Consider the following 17525-nt stretch of genomic DNA (forward strand, 5'->3'; position numbering starts at 1 on the left):
ATGTCTTGTTATGATTGTTGAACTATATGTGAGTTTATGAGTATGATGAACATATGAATGGTGAGTCTATGATGTTATAACCTCTTACAATGTTGAGATTGGTGATGATGTATGATATTGATTTGAATGATCATAACATACATGCATTGATGAATGACATTGCATTTGAGTAGGCATGTAAGTTGGGGGTGCTAAGAAGGCCTTTAAACTAGTGTTGGAGATTGTCGTGGTGGTTAACGCCGAATGAGCCTATAGAATGGATGGATGGGCAAATCCCTAAATAGGTTAAGGTCTTTGCAAGCTTTATCGAGGTAAGTCACTACCCACACTCATCCATTTTCGATAAAACCATACTTCTTTTGCAAGTTTAATTCATGTCTCCTCGAATGATCAGATCATAGAGTATGACTATGTTAAGGAATGTACTTGGATTAATCACTCAAAAGATGAAATCCTCCGGGAGTAAAGAGTAAGCATGACATAACATGATAGTTAGACATATACATTGATAATTGTGACTTAAGAATGATGTGTTTACTCAAGGAGTTGTATTAGTACATGACTACTAGAAAAATGAAGGATTTCTATATCTCTTTTTAACATCTTGATCTTATATTTTATTTTCTATGTTGTTTCCTTTTAAAATAAGTTTACCCGTGTGTTTTCTATTGAACTGTGATAATCGTGTCATTTGATAAGGAATAGATTATGATGTAGTCTTTAAGAAGCATGTCCTCCGTGGTTGATGTGGACTTGGTGGTGGACTCAGGGGCAAGATCCGACCTTTTGTCATTTATTTATGTTTTGTCTTAGTGGGGACTGACTTAGAGTTTATATATCTTCATGGATTTATGTTGTATTTATTGACTAAATGAGACCCTCGAGTTTTGTTTATAATGTTTAATGATGTAGTGTCTTGGGGCCCACATACCTTTATATTTTACGTCTCAAGGACCTTTTATGGATGAAATTTATATGACACGCTTATATTCATAAAAAAAGTTACACATATTTTCATTAATTAAACTGATTCAAGAGTTAGGGATTAAAAATGAATCTTTTCGCATTAAAACTGTAGTGTTTCATGTAATACCATTTTGGGGTTGTTACAGGAGCAATATTTACCCTTTAATAGTATTTGTATAAAATAATTTTCTAGAGAAGAACACACAAAGATACTATAATTTATTGTTTCATAAACTACTCATCAAATGTTAGACTCAAGGTATAAGTAGAATATATATATATATATATATATATATATATATATATATATATATATATATATTATATATATATATATATATATATATATATATATATAATATTTGATCTTTTATGCATATGAGTAGGGGTTGTTTCTTAATGTGAAAATCTATTTGAGAAAACTTCTAATGATTTTATATCAACGATATGTGCTTTTAAAAATCAAGATTCTCAAAATAAAGATTTAGAAAATAACAAATCAAGAGCAATAAGAAAGATAAAACACACAAGATTTATACTGGTTGACTCAGAACCTTGGGCCATGTCTAGTCCCTACTCTTATATGATTTTTTCTAACACAAACACCAATTATGATATTCTATTTTTTTTTAAATCCTCCATAGGCTCCTATACCCAGTATTCTCTAAACCTTTGTAGGCTTCCCAGAGTATTCTTTCGAAAAGCCTCTACAAGCTTCACCATAATTTTCTCTATGTCTGTGTAGGCTCTTTAATCATCCAAGTATTCTTATGAAAAGCCTCTCTAGGCTTTGAACCCTCAGTAGCACTTACTACTTAACTCACACAACTATATTTTGTGGGTACACACAACCTTAAGAAGCAACAATCTCCTAACTAGTCTCCTGAGGTTCCCTATCCTAAATGGATTCTATTTAGGGGCAGGTACCTAATACATCTCACAGGAAAAACCCATCAATAAGCCCCCCTCCCCCAAAAGATGTTTATAGACTCATTAAGGCTAGATAGATTTTTCTCTAAAGTTCTAGAGAGTCTGAGCTAAGGAAATTAGTATAAAAAACTAATGATATATATTTACAATTGTTGAGAAAAAGTCCCTTTAGGAATTTAATGTTCTAATGATGACAAACCACCATGAAGCAAAACCAAAATTACTAAACTTAGTTACTAATGGTTGCTTTAAGTGCTTTTAATAAGACATAACATATTCAGAAGCATAGCACATGTGTGAAGCATAAACCTAAAGTGGAAGATTTCCCATCACATAAGATTCTACAATCAAAAGAAGAATTACTAGAAGGAGAGTTATATATTAAGAAGCTGGAAAGTGTAGATATGAGAAACTATATATGATCAAAGGCATGATGTTAGAGATAACTAGTCAATGAGTAGATATTTAAAACTACAGATATCTTGAGGATCATCAAAAGTTGTGTTGTAATTGAAACGTGATCGAAGACAAATGCATCTCACACTCCAAAAATAAATACTAGTCAAAGATGTATTAGTGCTTGGATAACACTAATATTGATGATGTTATTCTTTGTGATCTTTAACATAGTTGAAGTCGTAGAAATACAAAGAAGACATTGTCCTAATAAAAAAGAAGCAACAACCAATAATAGAAGAAAGATTGTAAAATGTAATAAACAATAATTCTCTGTAAAAGTTGTTGCAGAAACAATCTTTGTTCGTAGCTCAGCTTCACTCCTATCTTATCTAAGGATTTTAAAAATAGAGGTATGAGCACATGTAAAGTTCACAATATGACCCATATTAAATCATCTTGATTAGGTCCGAAATTTCATGTTGACAACTAATGCCTCGACAGTGATGGATGATTATTAAACAAATAATTAAGATTACTCAGTTGTCACTATCGAATTAAATAAAAGACTAGAATACTATAAAATACTTGAAGTAAAATAAAAATAAAAAGGAAAATTTTGGTTTTTCATTCCTCGTTTAGTATGGATTGACTAACTTTATCGTAACTGTATATATGCTAACTTGCTAACCATATATGTTTATTACACATTGCTATCGGACCATTGGAATGTGATGTTACTAAAACAACTCCAACACCTACGTAAGATTTGGGATCAGTAAAGTTTTGTCTGTCGTTGACAGATTTAGTAATTAATTAGGAAAACTTTTCATGTTGGACGACGGTTTCTTAAAAAAGTTTTATTTGTCTATTATTTAGAGAAAATTAACTTTCCTTAAAAAAGAGAAAATTAACTTTACAAATAAAAAAGTTATGAGGCAATAAGGGTGTATACTTGCATCCTTTTAATTACAATATGTCTGAATTTTTTTATAACAACTAATTAGATTTTTTTAAAAAAGTAACATGCTTCTTAAAAAACATTTTAATTCTTTTCTTAAAAGTGAAAATGAGTATATATATACACACACACTTATGAAACGGCTTTGTGAACTGAGATGAATTAAATGCTACTACAGTAATGAAGAAATTAGAGGTTCATTTGTTCAGCAATGCAAATGATGATGAAAGGGAGAGTTTGCGGGGCCACCTTGTTCTGATATATAATCATTCACTGTAATCAGTCTAATACTGATTTAAGCATACTGTCATGTTGTTTTGGAAGCGTAAAAAATTTCGCTATGAGTGGTAATCTGAAGGCATTCCACCTATGAGTTTCTTCAAGCATCATGATGATTGTATTGGGGTTATAAGAAGGGATGAGAATGGTGAGAATAAGCTAGGTTACATCAGATTAGATTATTTTAAGAAATAAATTAGGTTAAGATCTTTATAAAGTTTATTTAGTTGAAAAGAATATACATATTTTAGGCTATTCGATCAGAAAACATTTTTAGTCTTAACAAGCGATTCTATTTAAGTAAATATAAAAAAATTGTTAGTATTATTATTATATTAAATATTTATAATATATTAAAAATCATGTATTTATTTATTTTTAAAATATTAATTGTTGAACTAAGTAAAAAATTAATCCTATAAATTTATTAAAAAATAAATTCATGTCCTATTTAAAATCTTAAAAATAGATTTTTAAATAAGTTATGATAATAGTTAAATTAGATATTAAAAATAGGTTTATATCATATAAACAAATTTAGACGTAACTCTCATAAAGTCTAACTTATTTATTTTTACCATTATCTCATGCCTTGCGTAGTTTATAATTTGTTTTATATAGAATTTTACCCATTTGCTTATTATTTGATTAGCCTACTTAGGAATAGATCAGGCTTATTGCAACACTTCAATATGAAATATGTCTTTTAAGTGTGTTAATAAGATAAGATAGATATTAAAAAAAATCAAATCACACACTTAAAATAGTTAACAAAAGATAACAGATCAAACTTGTTCTAAATTCTTTAAACAAACCAAACCTATTTAATCATTATGGAGTAAATTATCAGAGGGATCTTTATTAACGAAATAAATTACATAAATGAATTTGATATTATATCTAACTCAAGAATTGTAAGTTTTTTTTTCCAGTTATATGTTGCTAAACATAATTATATATTTATTGAATGTGAGACTTTTTACTCTCTTATACTCCAACGTTTTTTTTTTCTTCTTCTGGTTGTTGGGTGATGGATATTCTGTTTCACATTATTTTGTAATATGACTATGATATTCTGTTTCACATCTTTTGTAATATGACTATATATCTTGTGGATGAACTTAGGCATGGCGGAGGTTAGCCTTCTATTTAGTAATATATAATTATTTTGTCTAGAAAAGAAAAATCTACCACAGTTTTAGAATTATCACCATTTGCAACTTAGGCATGCTGATTCTTCAATAATTTAATATAAAGGGACAAATTAATATTTTCAAATGGTAGTGATCATTTGACTAGAAAAGAAAGGCAATTATTACAATGGATTTCTTTATCCTACTTTGGCGATCACTTGTGTCCCCCCTACTTGTATTGATCGATGTGTGTGATAACTTAAGATGTGAAAAGTAATAGACAGATAAATGATAGATCGATCAATGAAATCATTAAGTTGCATTGCTTCTAAAAATATATATTTGATTTGTGATGCTAATTGAGAATTGAATTATCAAATGTGATTGTGACTAGACAAAGCACATTTATAGGTACGAACACACAATGGACACTTCTCCAAAGTGTTTTAAGATATGAAATCACTACCATATGATAATCTCCTTTATGCCCAGGAAGTGTATCGTCTAGGATCATAATCATGGTTGGGTAAATTCAGGAAACTATTCTATTTATCCATTGGAAGTGATATATTGTATTATGATCCCATTCTAGCTTGTTTTGGTACCACTTCAAGAGATTTTTATAAAGGAATTAAAGAGATATTTTAATACACTGAAAGCCATATTAATAACAATAATAATAATGATAAAAAGCAAATTTTTGTTTTTGAAACTATGTAAGAAGTACTAAACGAAATAAAGAATTAAAATAGAGGATCAGAGAGATCGACCCTGCAAAAAATTATAGTATTCATGATTTTTGTTTTTATTATAAAGGCTACACGTTCCAAATGAAATATTACAATATTCCTGCCCTTTGACAGACAGAATCTTATAAATACGGGTTCCCTTACTAATAAATTCTTTTAAGTATAACTCGTGGTCTTAATAAGCAGATAATATTATATATATGAAACATGAAACGCATAACATATATAACAATCATTACATTAAAAATGCAACAAGATAATATGTTGGTTCATCCATCCTTAGATTATTTAGGAGAAAGTTAGCACATAAATTAGCTAATAAATATATACCATTCTAAATTTATAATAATAGACATTAAAAGTTTTAATAATATTGCTTCTTTAATTATTTTCATTAATTACTTTTATACTTTATCATCGATGTTACATATCTGAATACCAAATCATTACTGAATTGATTAACCCCAGCTCCTCCTATCTCCCGTACTTTCATAAATTTGGGTTAAAGTGGTGTTCCAAGTTATCAAAGCTTTATCATTAGTTGATAAAGAAGATTTTTGTGTCGAAAAAAGTACATTTTAATAAAGAAATGAGACCCTACCAACAAGATGCTCCACATTCTAACGTGCTGAGACTGTGAGGTAGTTGGCCATCTCTCGGGTTTATAATATATGTGTTTGGAACTCAGTTGAGTTCAACTGAAGGCAAATTCATTCGCCTTATTTCTTCGACCTTTGTTGCTTTAGAAAGAAAAACTTCCCATTTTCAAGATTTTAAATGGTTCCCAAACACATTTTTAGTAAATTCATTTGGACAGATCACAGATGTGTCGAATAAAGCAAAATAAATAAAAATAATTTTATCCTTAAAGTAAATAAGAAAGAGTTTATTTACTTTTAATTTTATTTTCATTATACTGAAATTTTAACTCACTAAAATTCAAAAAATTACTAATCTTTTTTAAAAAGGTAATATGTTTAGTAATACATTAGAAAGAAAAAAAAAAGATGTGAAATTGTATTAGATGCTTTTATACACATTTTTTATACTAATATATATATATATATATATAATTATAATTATAATAATCCACTGGGATGATTTAGATAGTTTGAATTAAGAATTATGTTCAAAGTTCATTGTTACCATTCTATAATAATTAAAAGGATTAAAATTATTTTTACTCTTGTCAATATAAAAAGTTTAATTTTAGTTTCTTTATTTTAAATTGTTGGTTTTTAATCTCTTATTTTATAAAATATCACATAACTGAACCTAGTTACTGACTCTATCAATTAGGGTTAAGGGCAAGTAAGTATTTAAGTTTTTAACAGTTAAAAATTGTTACAAAATGTAAATTATAATATTTGACGGTTTTAATCACCAAAAAAATTACAACTCCACATATTTTAATATCCTCGCCACCAAAGATGGTTTGATGAACAAAATAATCGTTTATGTTAAGATTTTTGTGGTGGTTAAAAATTATCACATTTTATAATTTATAATTTAAATTTTGTAACAATTTTTTACTGCAAAATATTAAATTGCTGTTAACTTGACGAAATCAGTAATTCAATTCAATTGTGACAGATTTTTTTTTAAAAAATGAGAGATTGTAAATCATTAATTTAAAATAGAAAGACTACAAACGAACTTTTAAATATTTAATATTGATAAGGATTCAAAATGTTTATAGACCTATACAAAAAATATAAACGTATAATTAAACCTATGAATAATATTGATTTGTTAAAAATCCCAATACGAGAATCTTTTCTCCATTATTTTTCTTCACGAAGAGAAAGAAGTGAACGAAATAAGCCAAAGTGAATTAAAAAAATAATTAAGATTTTAGTCCTTTAACTTTTTCCAAAATTCATTTTTAGTTTCTTAAAAAATTTGACTACTCAATGTTTCTCAACTTTTTTCTTTTAAATTTTTTAGCCCTTAAACAAAGATTTGACCAATTAATATTTTAAAAATTTTAAAATTTTGATTTGAAGTCCTTAAAATCCCATTAAATAAATAAAAAATAATGGAGTTTAAACTTTTTTTCAGAAATTAAAAATTAAATTTTTAAGTAGTTTAAGAACTTTAAGTGATCAAATTTCTGTTCAAGAACTAAAAATCTTAACAGAAAAAAAATTAAAGGATTTTAACTAATCAAACTCTTGTTGATGAACTAAAAGTTAAATTTTAAAAAAGTTTACATACTAAAAACTTAATTAATAACTCTTAAAAAAATGTGTTACGATTTGTGGCTGAAAGAGAAATATATATATATATGTTCTATTTTTTTTTCTTGTTTTCTAACTTTCGTGTCATTGATTAAACATTTTGTCACATATCATGATGAACAACTCAAGCAAATTTGGGTTGGCACATACGTATGGTATGGGTTCTCAAATCTCCAAAAGACAATATCACAAAGATCATAACCCATTACGAGATGGGAGTGGGACATGAAAGCATGCTCTATTCCCATTACTTTCCCTCTCTGAATAATAAGGTCAAATGTATGCGAGGATCCTCAAAAATCGATGGACTATTTTTTTACCAGGTAAGGTACACCTGCTTTAATTTGTTGTTTTTCTCAACTGTGGGTGGTGGTGATGGAATGATAGTCCCATAGTGGGGATTTTGTAGGTGGGATATGGATCTTGATGCTTTGCCTTTAAAAAAGAATTTGCGAGGCAACTGTTTGTCTGGATTTGATATATATGCTCGTGAATAATGGATCTTGAATATTATATATATGATAAATTCTTAATTACTGGCGTTATAAACACGTTCCTAATCATCATTAACAATCAAATTCGATTTAGTTTTTAGCAACTATTTGTGATAAATTAAAGTATATTAAACTTGTTGCATGTATCAAAATTAATTTTTTCATTTTAATTATTTTTCAAAAATTCCATCACTTAATTGTTTCTAACATAATTTTAGTAGAACTCAACAATATTCATACATTATACAAGTTTTAATAGCAGAATTTTATAATTATTAAAGTTATCGATTGCTTCCGAAAATTGGACCAAATGATATGCAATTGTTTCGACTTAATTAATAATCTCGAATTTCAATTTTAGATTTACATATAATATATGTGTTGAATACTTAAAAAGATAATTTTGTTTTCTACAATAATTATACTTTAGTCGACAAGGATTATCATTATTAAATGATACATATGTGATGTGTAGAAAAAGAAAAAACGAAATTGGTATCTATCTTCAGACTCTAACTTTTTTTTTTTGGTTCATATAAAATGATAACACTGAAATTATTAGGTTGCTAATGTTAGAACTTATGACCTTGTTCAAATTTCGGCTTCAAGCATTAGGCCTGTCATAGTGGGTTACGAGTGGTATCTACTAACCATTGATTTTAGGTTATTTACATAGTTTTAGGTTGCTGAATGCTGATGTTAGAACTTATGACCTTATTCAAATTTCTGCTTTAGTCTTAATCAAATTGGTCTCTACCTGTGGTCTCTATACCAGCCATTAATTTTATTTTTTGAAATTCCAACCATCTAATTTATTTTAATGCCAGTTAAATAAAAACCAACATTAAGAAAGCATTAATAGCAGAATTCCATAATTAAAAAGTTCTCATTAATTTGCTTTAGCAAATGAAACTGAACTTATATGAATTACTTTAACTATGATGGATGTAGATAATGATAGCTTATATATAATTGAGGTGACATGCATTCATGCATTAACACCTAATAAGAAGTTCTCATGTATTTCAGACAAGGTTCTCAATTCCAAGTCTAGTCTTGTCCCTTTCCCTTGTGACTTAAAGAGGGAGGGCCTCTTCCCCTCTGTTCCCCATTCGCACTTGATGATGAGTAGTCTTTGGCTAATTTGATGGTTGAATTTCAGGCCATATTTAGCTGTTTTCATGAGAGCACTAACACAACACTACACAAATAGCAAGCCTCCCAGTGTTCAACATTTTCAATATTGCGGCCCACACCCACAATAACAGATGCTAAGCAACTGAGCTGTAAGACCCATTTCTCTTCTGTTTCCATCATGCATAGTTAGCTGTTTTTCTTGTTATATCAATATAATTTTTATTTTTTCTATCCTTCGGTCGAAAATTAAAGACTAATTTTCTAAGATAGTAAGATTTATTTAAAGGATAAATATTTTTTTATACAGCACAAATCATGGATCAAATTCATGATCAGATATTAAGAATAAAATTATTTAATTATCTATTAATCATGCCATATTTTGTTGGTTATTTTTTATTTTCTTAAGTCAATGCAGCTAGCTGTCATGTACTGTGCGCATGACAATAGGAAAAGCTTTTCCTTGCTATCCCCAAATACTAATTGGGGTCCCAGTGATGAATGGTTGTAAAAAAAACATAGCTAGTAAGCTGAAAATGGATTATTTCAAACCTTCCATTACGGCATTATGTATATCATAGAACAAAAAATTGAAAGTATACAAATTATCCATTTTGGTTATAATTATAGGTGGGTGATCAATATTCAAAGTAATAGCATAATTATTTTTTAAAAAAATTGCGCGTGTTTATATTCTAATATTAACCATTAATTATCTATGTTTATTGTGTTTATTTCTCTTAATAACAAACTAAGCGTTTGTACATGTATAAAAGTACACAAAGAGAACCTTTATATTAGTATAGAATAAATATTAATACATAACATTAAATTTTAACAATATTTAACAATTCATATGTAGTTGTAATGTCTAGATTTATTTCTCTCACTTTTATATAAAAATTGCTAACACATGAATTCCATTAAACATGACTATCCCTAACAAATTAAGCATATTATTAATGACTTTTAATTACAAAAAGTGTGCATAAATATTTCATTTATTCAACTAGTTATATTTATCTTATTTTTATATTGATTAAATTTTGTTTAAAAACTTTAAAAAAATATTTTTGGGCTCGATCAAAGAATTTTTCTGGGGCGTTGCTAGGTGCACCCAACAATATTAGAAACTTTCCATTTTGCCCTTCTTATTAAAAATTTTAAAAAGCGAAACGCGGAGTGAACAGTCACTCCCAGCTTCTTCCGTTTGTCTCTCCTTCTTCCACTCTTACTCTCCCGCTTCTCCCCTGCGTTCTCCGGTTGCTTGCTGCCACCTTCGTCCATTTTTGGAGCTTTGTTGGTGCGTTTGCGTCATCTCCGCCTTCGAGGTCAGTATTTTCTATCTCCCAGCCCTTTAATGCTTGTATGTAGGTTAGAATGGTCTTAGGGTAGAAGACTTAAGGTTTTTTGTCTGAGAATCCATGGGAGAGGTAGAAGACGGAGCGTTCTTGGAATACGGAAGAACCTTCTTTCGTATTCGTTGAAGTATGAAAATCGTTTGCACGGAAGAAGGTTCTTCCTATGAATCCACGGAAGAACGTTCTTCCGTATGAACGAATGTCCCTTATGGAAGAACGTTCTTCTGTGGATTCATATGGAAGAACCTTCTTCTGTACGTACATACGAAAGAACCTTTTTCCATAAGGGAGAATCGTTCCTACGGAAGAACGTTCTTCCATATGTTTGTACGGAAGAACCTTCTTTCATGTGAACATACGGAAGAATCTTCTTCCGTATGAATGAATTTCTTCTTACGGAAGAAGGTTCTTCCGTAAGAACCTTTGCAATCTGATTTTTGATTTTTGGTTTGTGTTTTAATTTATATTGCTTATATGTTTTTATTAAAATTATACATGATTATATCTAAATTAGGTCTGTTGCATAGTATATTCAATGAGTGTTGCTCATTTGTTTGTAATTTGTATTTTATTTTATGCTTAAAAATAAATTAAAAATTTAAGAAAGGTCAAAACACACACATAGGCTAATATACATTTCCATCCCTATGGCAAACATTGCACACTCTGATCACTGCAATTAGAATGAGAAGCATTAGAATAATTGTATTGAAAATGTAATCTACATCAAAACCAGAATCATTGTACAAGATTACAATAATTTGTGAAACCATTAAGAGTTGCAAACAAGGAACTATATTGGTGCTACTGCTTAATCATTATATAGGTTACAAGCTACTATTGATTAATTGAAATGTTAGGTCAACCATGTATGAAATGGTTGCTTAGCTGAAAAAATAAGCTATAAAATCCCCTTAGCTAAAAATAAAATTAGTCTATTCATAAGAGGAAATCAAATCATATGAAAAATACAATCGATTCTTTCCTTTGTTGGCTATTCCTAGAAAGCACCAAATATTCAATCTAGGACATAAGGGGGATGTATAAAGATATCTCACCTTGGTTAGGACCAGTAATGCTCTTAAGTGAATAACTAGAATATATCCTTGCTAGCCTAAGTATTTTTAAGTGAATAACCAGAATAGCTTGAACAAGTAATTCAAAGAATCAGCAACATACCTCAGCAGGCCAGGCATCAGACTCCTTCAAACTCAAATTTGTCTCCAACTGTTTGAATTAAGGAACTCCAATCCATCACCACTTGGTCCAGCCACTTGATTTTTCTTTCTACTACACTTTAAATTTGGTATAACTTTATTCAACTATGATTATATCAGAACCTAACACGTTTTGTTTCACTTCACCAAATTGATACTCCCTTGCTTCACTTGTGTCAACCATTAGTATGTGTGTGACAGGCCAGAAGTATAGTTTTTAACATAAGAAATTCACAAAGTTTATTAAGCATGATCCAGATATAATGCCTATAGATGTTATTTTAAATAGAAAGAATATGCAACCTATGAATATAAAATTAAACCATGATTAGTTAATAAGGCCTCTTCAGCCATTCACTTTTATAAAATATTTGAAATAGCTGTAAATGGCAATGTCCCGTGAATATGATGACAAGTAAGTCGACAAGGTTAGAGGGAAACTACCCATGCTGAACATCATTTAGTTCATGTAACCTTGGACCATACCCTGTGTCAACACAATTTATTGAATCACATATCTATCACTTAGTGCACACATTGTATATATGAATGTTGAGTGTACCTAGACTGCACCATCCCTTACTATTTAAGAACCACATCTCCTAACATCACCACCAAACAGGACTCAATACAAGAGTAGAGTGAACCTTGTTGGTGAAAACATGACCACTACTAAAGTAGAAAAAACACTACTATGCCCCCAAAATAACCACTATTATTTTCATAAATACTCATAAAAAAATGCAAATAAAAATAACAAAATCTCTCCTTTGATGTTTGACTTGTACTATCTAAAATTGCATGACATACCTATTTGTGTTTGATTATCTATAAATTTTTCAACAAATGATTATTGAGAAACCTTATTTACCAATTATATGATGCATGACATCCCTTACTATTCAACAAATTTTTCAAAAAAACTACATGTTCTTCATGATTTTCAGATCATGGTTAGAACAAGAGGTTTAGCTCGTGCCTTAGGTAGTGGTACAGACAGAGGCATGGGTCGGGATGAGCATGATGTTGATGTTCCTTGGCGTCATAGACCTACCTCTTCTGCCCGTAGGCAATGAGTTCATGTTGATGTCACTGAGGAAGTTCCTCCTCAAGTGACTGAGGATATTCCTCATGTGATTGAGAATGTTCCTCATGTGGACGAGGACATTTCGACTGCGGAGGTAGATGCTGCAGACGTAGCTGCTGATGGTGCTGAGGGATCACCTGCTGAGCATGGCGAGGGATTCCCTGGTGGGCCACGTGACACATCATTGCTGACATCGTTTGTTGACCATGTGGCATATAGTATCTGGCGTAGCGAGGTATTTTAATTTGGATGTGTTGGTAGTTGATAATTTTTTATTTTTTGTTGTGTTGTTTGTGATAATGAATGTCTAATTAACTTTTATGTTGTGTTATTCAACTCAGGAACGACCTGAGTTGAAGCTGGTCTCCCACGGTAGGAAAGTTGATAAATTTGGGAGTCCAGCGCCTGAGATTGAAGGCCTTTTTGCCGGCACCGGAATAAGTCCATTGATCGGGTGTTATGTGGTCATCGGCGATCCTGGACTTATATCTGCATTTGCGGAGAGGTGGCATAGGGAGACCAGCACCTTCCACCTTCCAGTGGGGGAGTTGACGATCACACTGGATGATGTGGCGTGTCTCCTTCATCTTCCTATCATAGGGGCATTACACAGGTTTGAGCCTCTGGGCGTGGACGAGGCGGTCTTGCTGTTGATGGAGCTTTTAGAGGTATCCGGCGAGGAGGCTCGAGCTGAGACCGTACGTGCTCATGGGGATTACATGTGACTGTCATGGCTCCGTGAGATGCATCAGAGTAGATGCCAAGCCCGACGTTGGATTGCAGCGGCGCATGCTTACTTCCTCCACCTGGTGGGTTGTACTCTTTTTGCTAATAAGAGTGCAACCCATGTTCATGTGGTGCATCTAAAGGGTTTTCAAGACCTAGGTCAGTCTAGGGGCTATGCCTGGGGAGTTGCCACGCTGGTTCACATGTATGACCAGCTAGATGAAGCTTCGCAGACCCGTACACGACAGATGGGTGGGTACTTGACGCTATTACAGGTAAATTTTAAAGTGCGTAAATAGGTTTAAATTGGATAATGAATTGTAATTTTTTTTTAATCTTATGTTCACTTCATTTGTGTAGTGCTGGATATATGAGTATTTTTCCAGTGTTCATCAGTGCGTCACTGATGATGGGTACGCTGAGACGACCCCACGTGCCTCCAGGTGGCTTACGATGAAGGCGCACATGAATGGGATCAAGGGAGCGCTGTACAGGGCACGTTTAGATGCTCTGACGATCACGAATGTTTCTTGGTTGCCCTACACTGAGCATCGGGCAGTTAGGGGCTTCGAGCTTATTTCATGCTACTAGGGGCAGCTCAGATGGGGTCATGTTGTGGTCTATGTCAGACTAAAGAGGGTGGTACGCCAGTTCGGGTACATCCAGACCATCCCTCCGCCGCCAGTTACTGGTTCGTTGTCATATGAGGACATAGACGACAGGTGGATGCATTTAAGGGATCATCTAGCACCCGCAAGTGAGATTTGTGTTGCCCACAACCAGGTATCAATGGACTACATGGAGTAATTTTTCCAGATATCTCACCTTTTCATCACGCTGACCCAGGAAGGTGATGAGCCCAGACATCCACCTGCCCCAAATGTGGATGCATACGTCGAGCCACATATCCCGGAGGTTCCAGTCGCAGCTGATTTCCCTAGACATTCAGTGGTATTTTAATTTGGTTTAGTGTTTTGTAATTTTTTTTAATTAAAATTTTGTAATAACCGTGTTTTTATGACTATCACAGGTTGCTTGTGAAGGTTGCGAAGCGATCACAGAAAGGTTGGAGCGTGTGCTCAACCTTAGGATGGTCACTGTAGGAACAGAGTTATATGAGATCATGGAAGATTGCCTGCGGATCGCTAGGGGTGACGCCTCTGATGGAAGTCTTAGGGCGTGATGTAGACAGCGCATAGATTAGTTTTTGATATCATGTGTATTATTTTTGTATTTGATAACATTATTGTAATTGTTACATTATTTTGGCAATACAATTTTTGTAAATTATTTGTTTCATTATTTTATTTTTCGTGTAGTGTTTATGACTAACCTCAAAAATTGCTGAAAATAATATCTAATTACTCCTAGAACTTAAAAGCACAAATTAAAAAAAAGATAGGATTTGGACCGCTCAAAGTATGCCTAACTACCCCTATTTGCGATTATTTTAAAATTATGTGGGAGTCGCTAACGACATTCGAGAGATGCTATTTCTAAGGTCTGGACATCAAATAACTAAAAAAAATAATATCATGAACCGGTTCCATCGAATAGGCCCTAAAAAAACAAGCACAAAATAAAAAAAATGGATTTGGACCCTTCAAACTATGTCTAAGTACCCCTGTTTGGTATTTTTTAAAAATTATGTGGGAGTCGATAACGACATTCGAGGGGCGCTTTCTCTGAAGTTTGGACGTCAAAGAACACAAAAAAAATAATATCGTGAACTGGTTCCATCGAATAACACCTCAAAAAACAACCACAAAATAAAATAAAAAAATTGGATTTGGACCATTCAAAGTATGCCTAAGGTCTAAACGTCAGAATTAAAAGAAAAAACATGATCAAACATATGGACACCAACGTGTTGTTTCAAAATACTGGAAAATGAAACTTGCATTCAAACAATACATTCAATTTTATTCTGGAATTCAAACACGCTGTAAACAGATAAAACTTACATGAAAAACTAAAAAATAAACCTTGCAGTCGTTTAGCGACGTAGCCACATCGTCTTCCATTTCCATAATATGTTTAGTAAAAACAGTTAAAATTTCTATTGGCCCAAATTTTTTCTAGTAGTTAGACTGTACTAATACCTTCAACACTTCATCGTTGGTTTTCAACTCAATAATTTCATATTTTATTACTTTATCTGAATACTCAAAACAACCTGGTTGGCGAAAAAATAATCGCCTTACCGTTTGTGATTCGTGAATTCCATGAGGGGGAATCCCTTTAGGTGCAACTTGCTTTATCAAATCCTTCAGTTCATCGATGGTACATCCTGAAGGAATTTCAAATTTCTTTGAATTTTTTCCTATGGACGCGCAACCTACAAAGTTGTTCTGGCGTGGCATGTTTCACCTCCCGTTGTAATACAGGAGCACATCATGAGTAGGGGTCATAATGCGTTAAAATAAGTTTATTATTTCATCTGGTGTTCTACCAACAGTGCATAACAATTCAATCGGACCAACACACGAAAATTGATCGTTACACATTAACATGGTGTTGACATCGTCGTCATTTTTCAATTGCATACATTGAAAGCAAAAATAGTTACCTGTCTCGGTGACTAGTTACCGGTAGTGAATTTGATCCAAAAATTGTTCGTAGGTTAGATTAAGGGTGATGTGTATTATGGTTTTCTTCGTTGCAAGGTCACAACTGTTTGGTACTCGAATGGGCACTAGAGTGGAACTTTGGAAGTAAGCCCTAGTATCGTTGTAAATAATTGATCCATTTGGAAAAATGAAACCCAACCTCGAGTTCACAATCGTCTGATTGCTTGTTTTTCCTAAGAATGACATACTTTCTTGTAACAATTAGGAGAGAATGTGAAAGCAGGTAGATGTGTGATTCTGTTAGCGAGTTGCCGTGTGTCATATATATAGATGGTTTTCACGGACAGATTGCTTCACTTTGTTTTAAAAAAATACACACGCGTGAACATGTTTCGTGTTTATGTTCCCAAGTAAACCAATGTGGCCTCAAGAAGCTTTATCGTGCATCAGAACGTGTTGTCAGGTAAGTCATTTGTCGTGTCACGCTTAGACTTTAAAAAGCATGCATTTCATTATGTGTTGTCAATTATGACAACGATGTATCATACATGTGTAGATGATTTTAGATGCACGAACAAATTTATTCCATAACGCAACAATTAATTAATAACTAATGATTCATTATTATACAACAATTTACATTCAGTCTTCATTTAGGTCCACATATTCTCTTCTAATTGTCATTAGGCTAATGTATTGTTGTATTCTACCAATATATGCAGTTGGCCACTGCTTTGCCTGAGGAAGAGAATTGCTTGACCACAACAACGCTATAGGCAGTAAAGGACAATGATCTTTCAGATAAACTTGTTGTACGTGAACAAACATTATCAACTCAAATGAATTACCCAAACCATTGCATAATTGTAAAAATTACAATAATTATTTTCAATGTACCTAAACAAAATGATTTCCTAACACGTGACCGACACATATCATGCGGTGCACAGAAGAATTTGGTGGTGGTTGACTTCTCAGAGGAAAAAATGTCATGCTTTGTTGTCGGGATAATGATACAACGATTACGTTATACCTAGATGCAATGACATATCCCATGTTCGTTATATCCGTCCACTTGTCCACACTAACCTAAATCAAAGAAACATACACATGTAATTATTTTAAAACTTTGTTTTTTTTATAAAAAAAAATTAGCAAATACAACATACCTGGGAGAACCCATCAACATAGCGACATCCTTAATTGTTCGAATCTCTCTGTGCCACCGAAGAGGTTGATGTAATCATGCGACCATTTTCCAAGTTCTTTGATCAATTCG

At 32.1% G+C, this 17525-nt stretch overlaps 2 protein-coding genes across 2 annotated transcripts; both read left to right on the plus strand.

Annotated features, from left to right (window-relative positions):
- Window positions 1–12813: 12813 nt before the first annotated feature.
- LOC102665761 (protein MAIN-LIKE 1-like) lies at window positions 12814–13675 on the plus strand. Its single transcript, XM_006604891.1, has 3 exons — window positions 12814–12928; window positions 12965–13185; window positions 13292–13675. The coding sequence occupies exons 1-3, from the start codon at window positions 12814–12816 to the stop codon at window positions 13673–13675; spliced, it is 720 nt and encodes a 239-aa protein (XP_006604954.1).
- On the plus strand, window positions 12817–14618 carry LOC102665880 (protein MAINTENANCE OF MERISTEMS-like). The gene is made up of 3 exons (XM_041012823.1): window positions 12817–13185; window positions 13292–13951; window positions 14037–14618. The coding sequence occupies exons 2-3, from the start codon at window positions 13694–13696 to the stop codon at window positions 14265–14267; spliced, it is 489 nt and encodes a 162-aa protein (XP_040868757.1). The 5' UTR covers window positions 12817–13185; window positions 13292–13693; the 3' UTR covers window positions 14268–14618.
- The last annotated feature ends 2907 nt before the right edge of the window (window positions 14619–17525 follow it).

The sequence above is a fragment of the Glycine max genome, chromosome 19, assembly GCF_000004515.6.
Source record: "Glycine max cultivar Williams 82 chromosome 19, Glycine_max_v4.0, whole genome shotgun sequence".
NCBI classification, from domain to species: domain Eukaryota; kingdom Viridiplantae; phylum Streptophyta; class Magnoliopsida; order Fabales; family Fabaceae; genus Glycine; species Glycine max.

Bases quoted from the DNA above. Each gene is read 5' to 3' on its own strand.
- LOC102665761 (XM_006604891.1), top strand. From the start codon at position 12,814: ATGGTTAGAACAAGAGGTTTAGCTCGTGCCTTAGGTAGTGGTACAGAC. The intron at 12,929-12,964 runs GTAGGCAATGAG...TCACTGAGGAAG, and splicing joins TAGACCTACCTCTTCTGCCC to TTCCTCCTCAAGTGACTGAG. The intron at 13,186-13,291 runs GTATTTTAATTT...TATTCAACTCAG, and splicing joins ATAGTATCTGGCGTAGCGAG to GAACGACCTGAGTTGAAGCT.
- LOC102665880 (XM_041012823.1), top strand. From the start codon at position 13,694: ATGCATCAGAGTAGATGCCAAGCCCGACGTTGGATTGCAGCGGCGCAT. The intron at 13,952-14,036 runs GTAAATTTTAAA...TCATTTGTGTAG, and splicing joins GGTACTTGACGCTATTACAG to TGCTGGATATATGAGTATTT.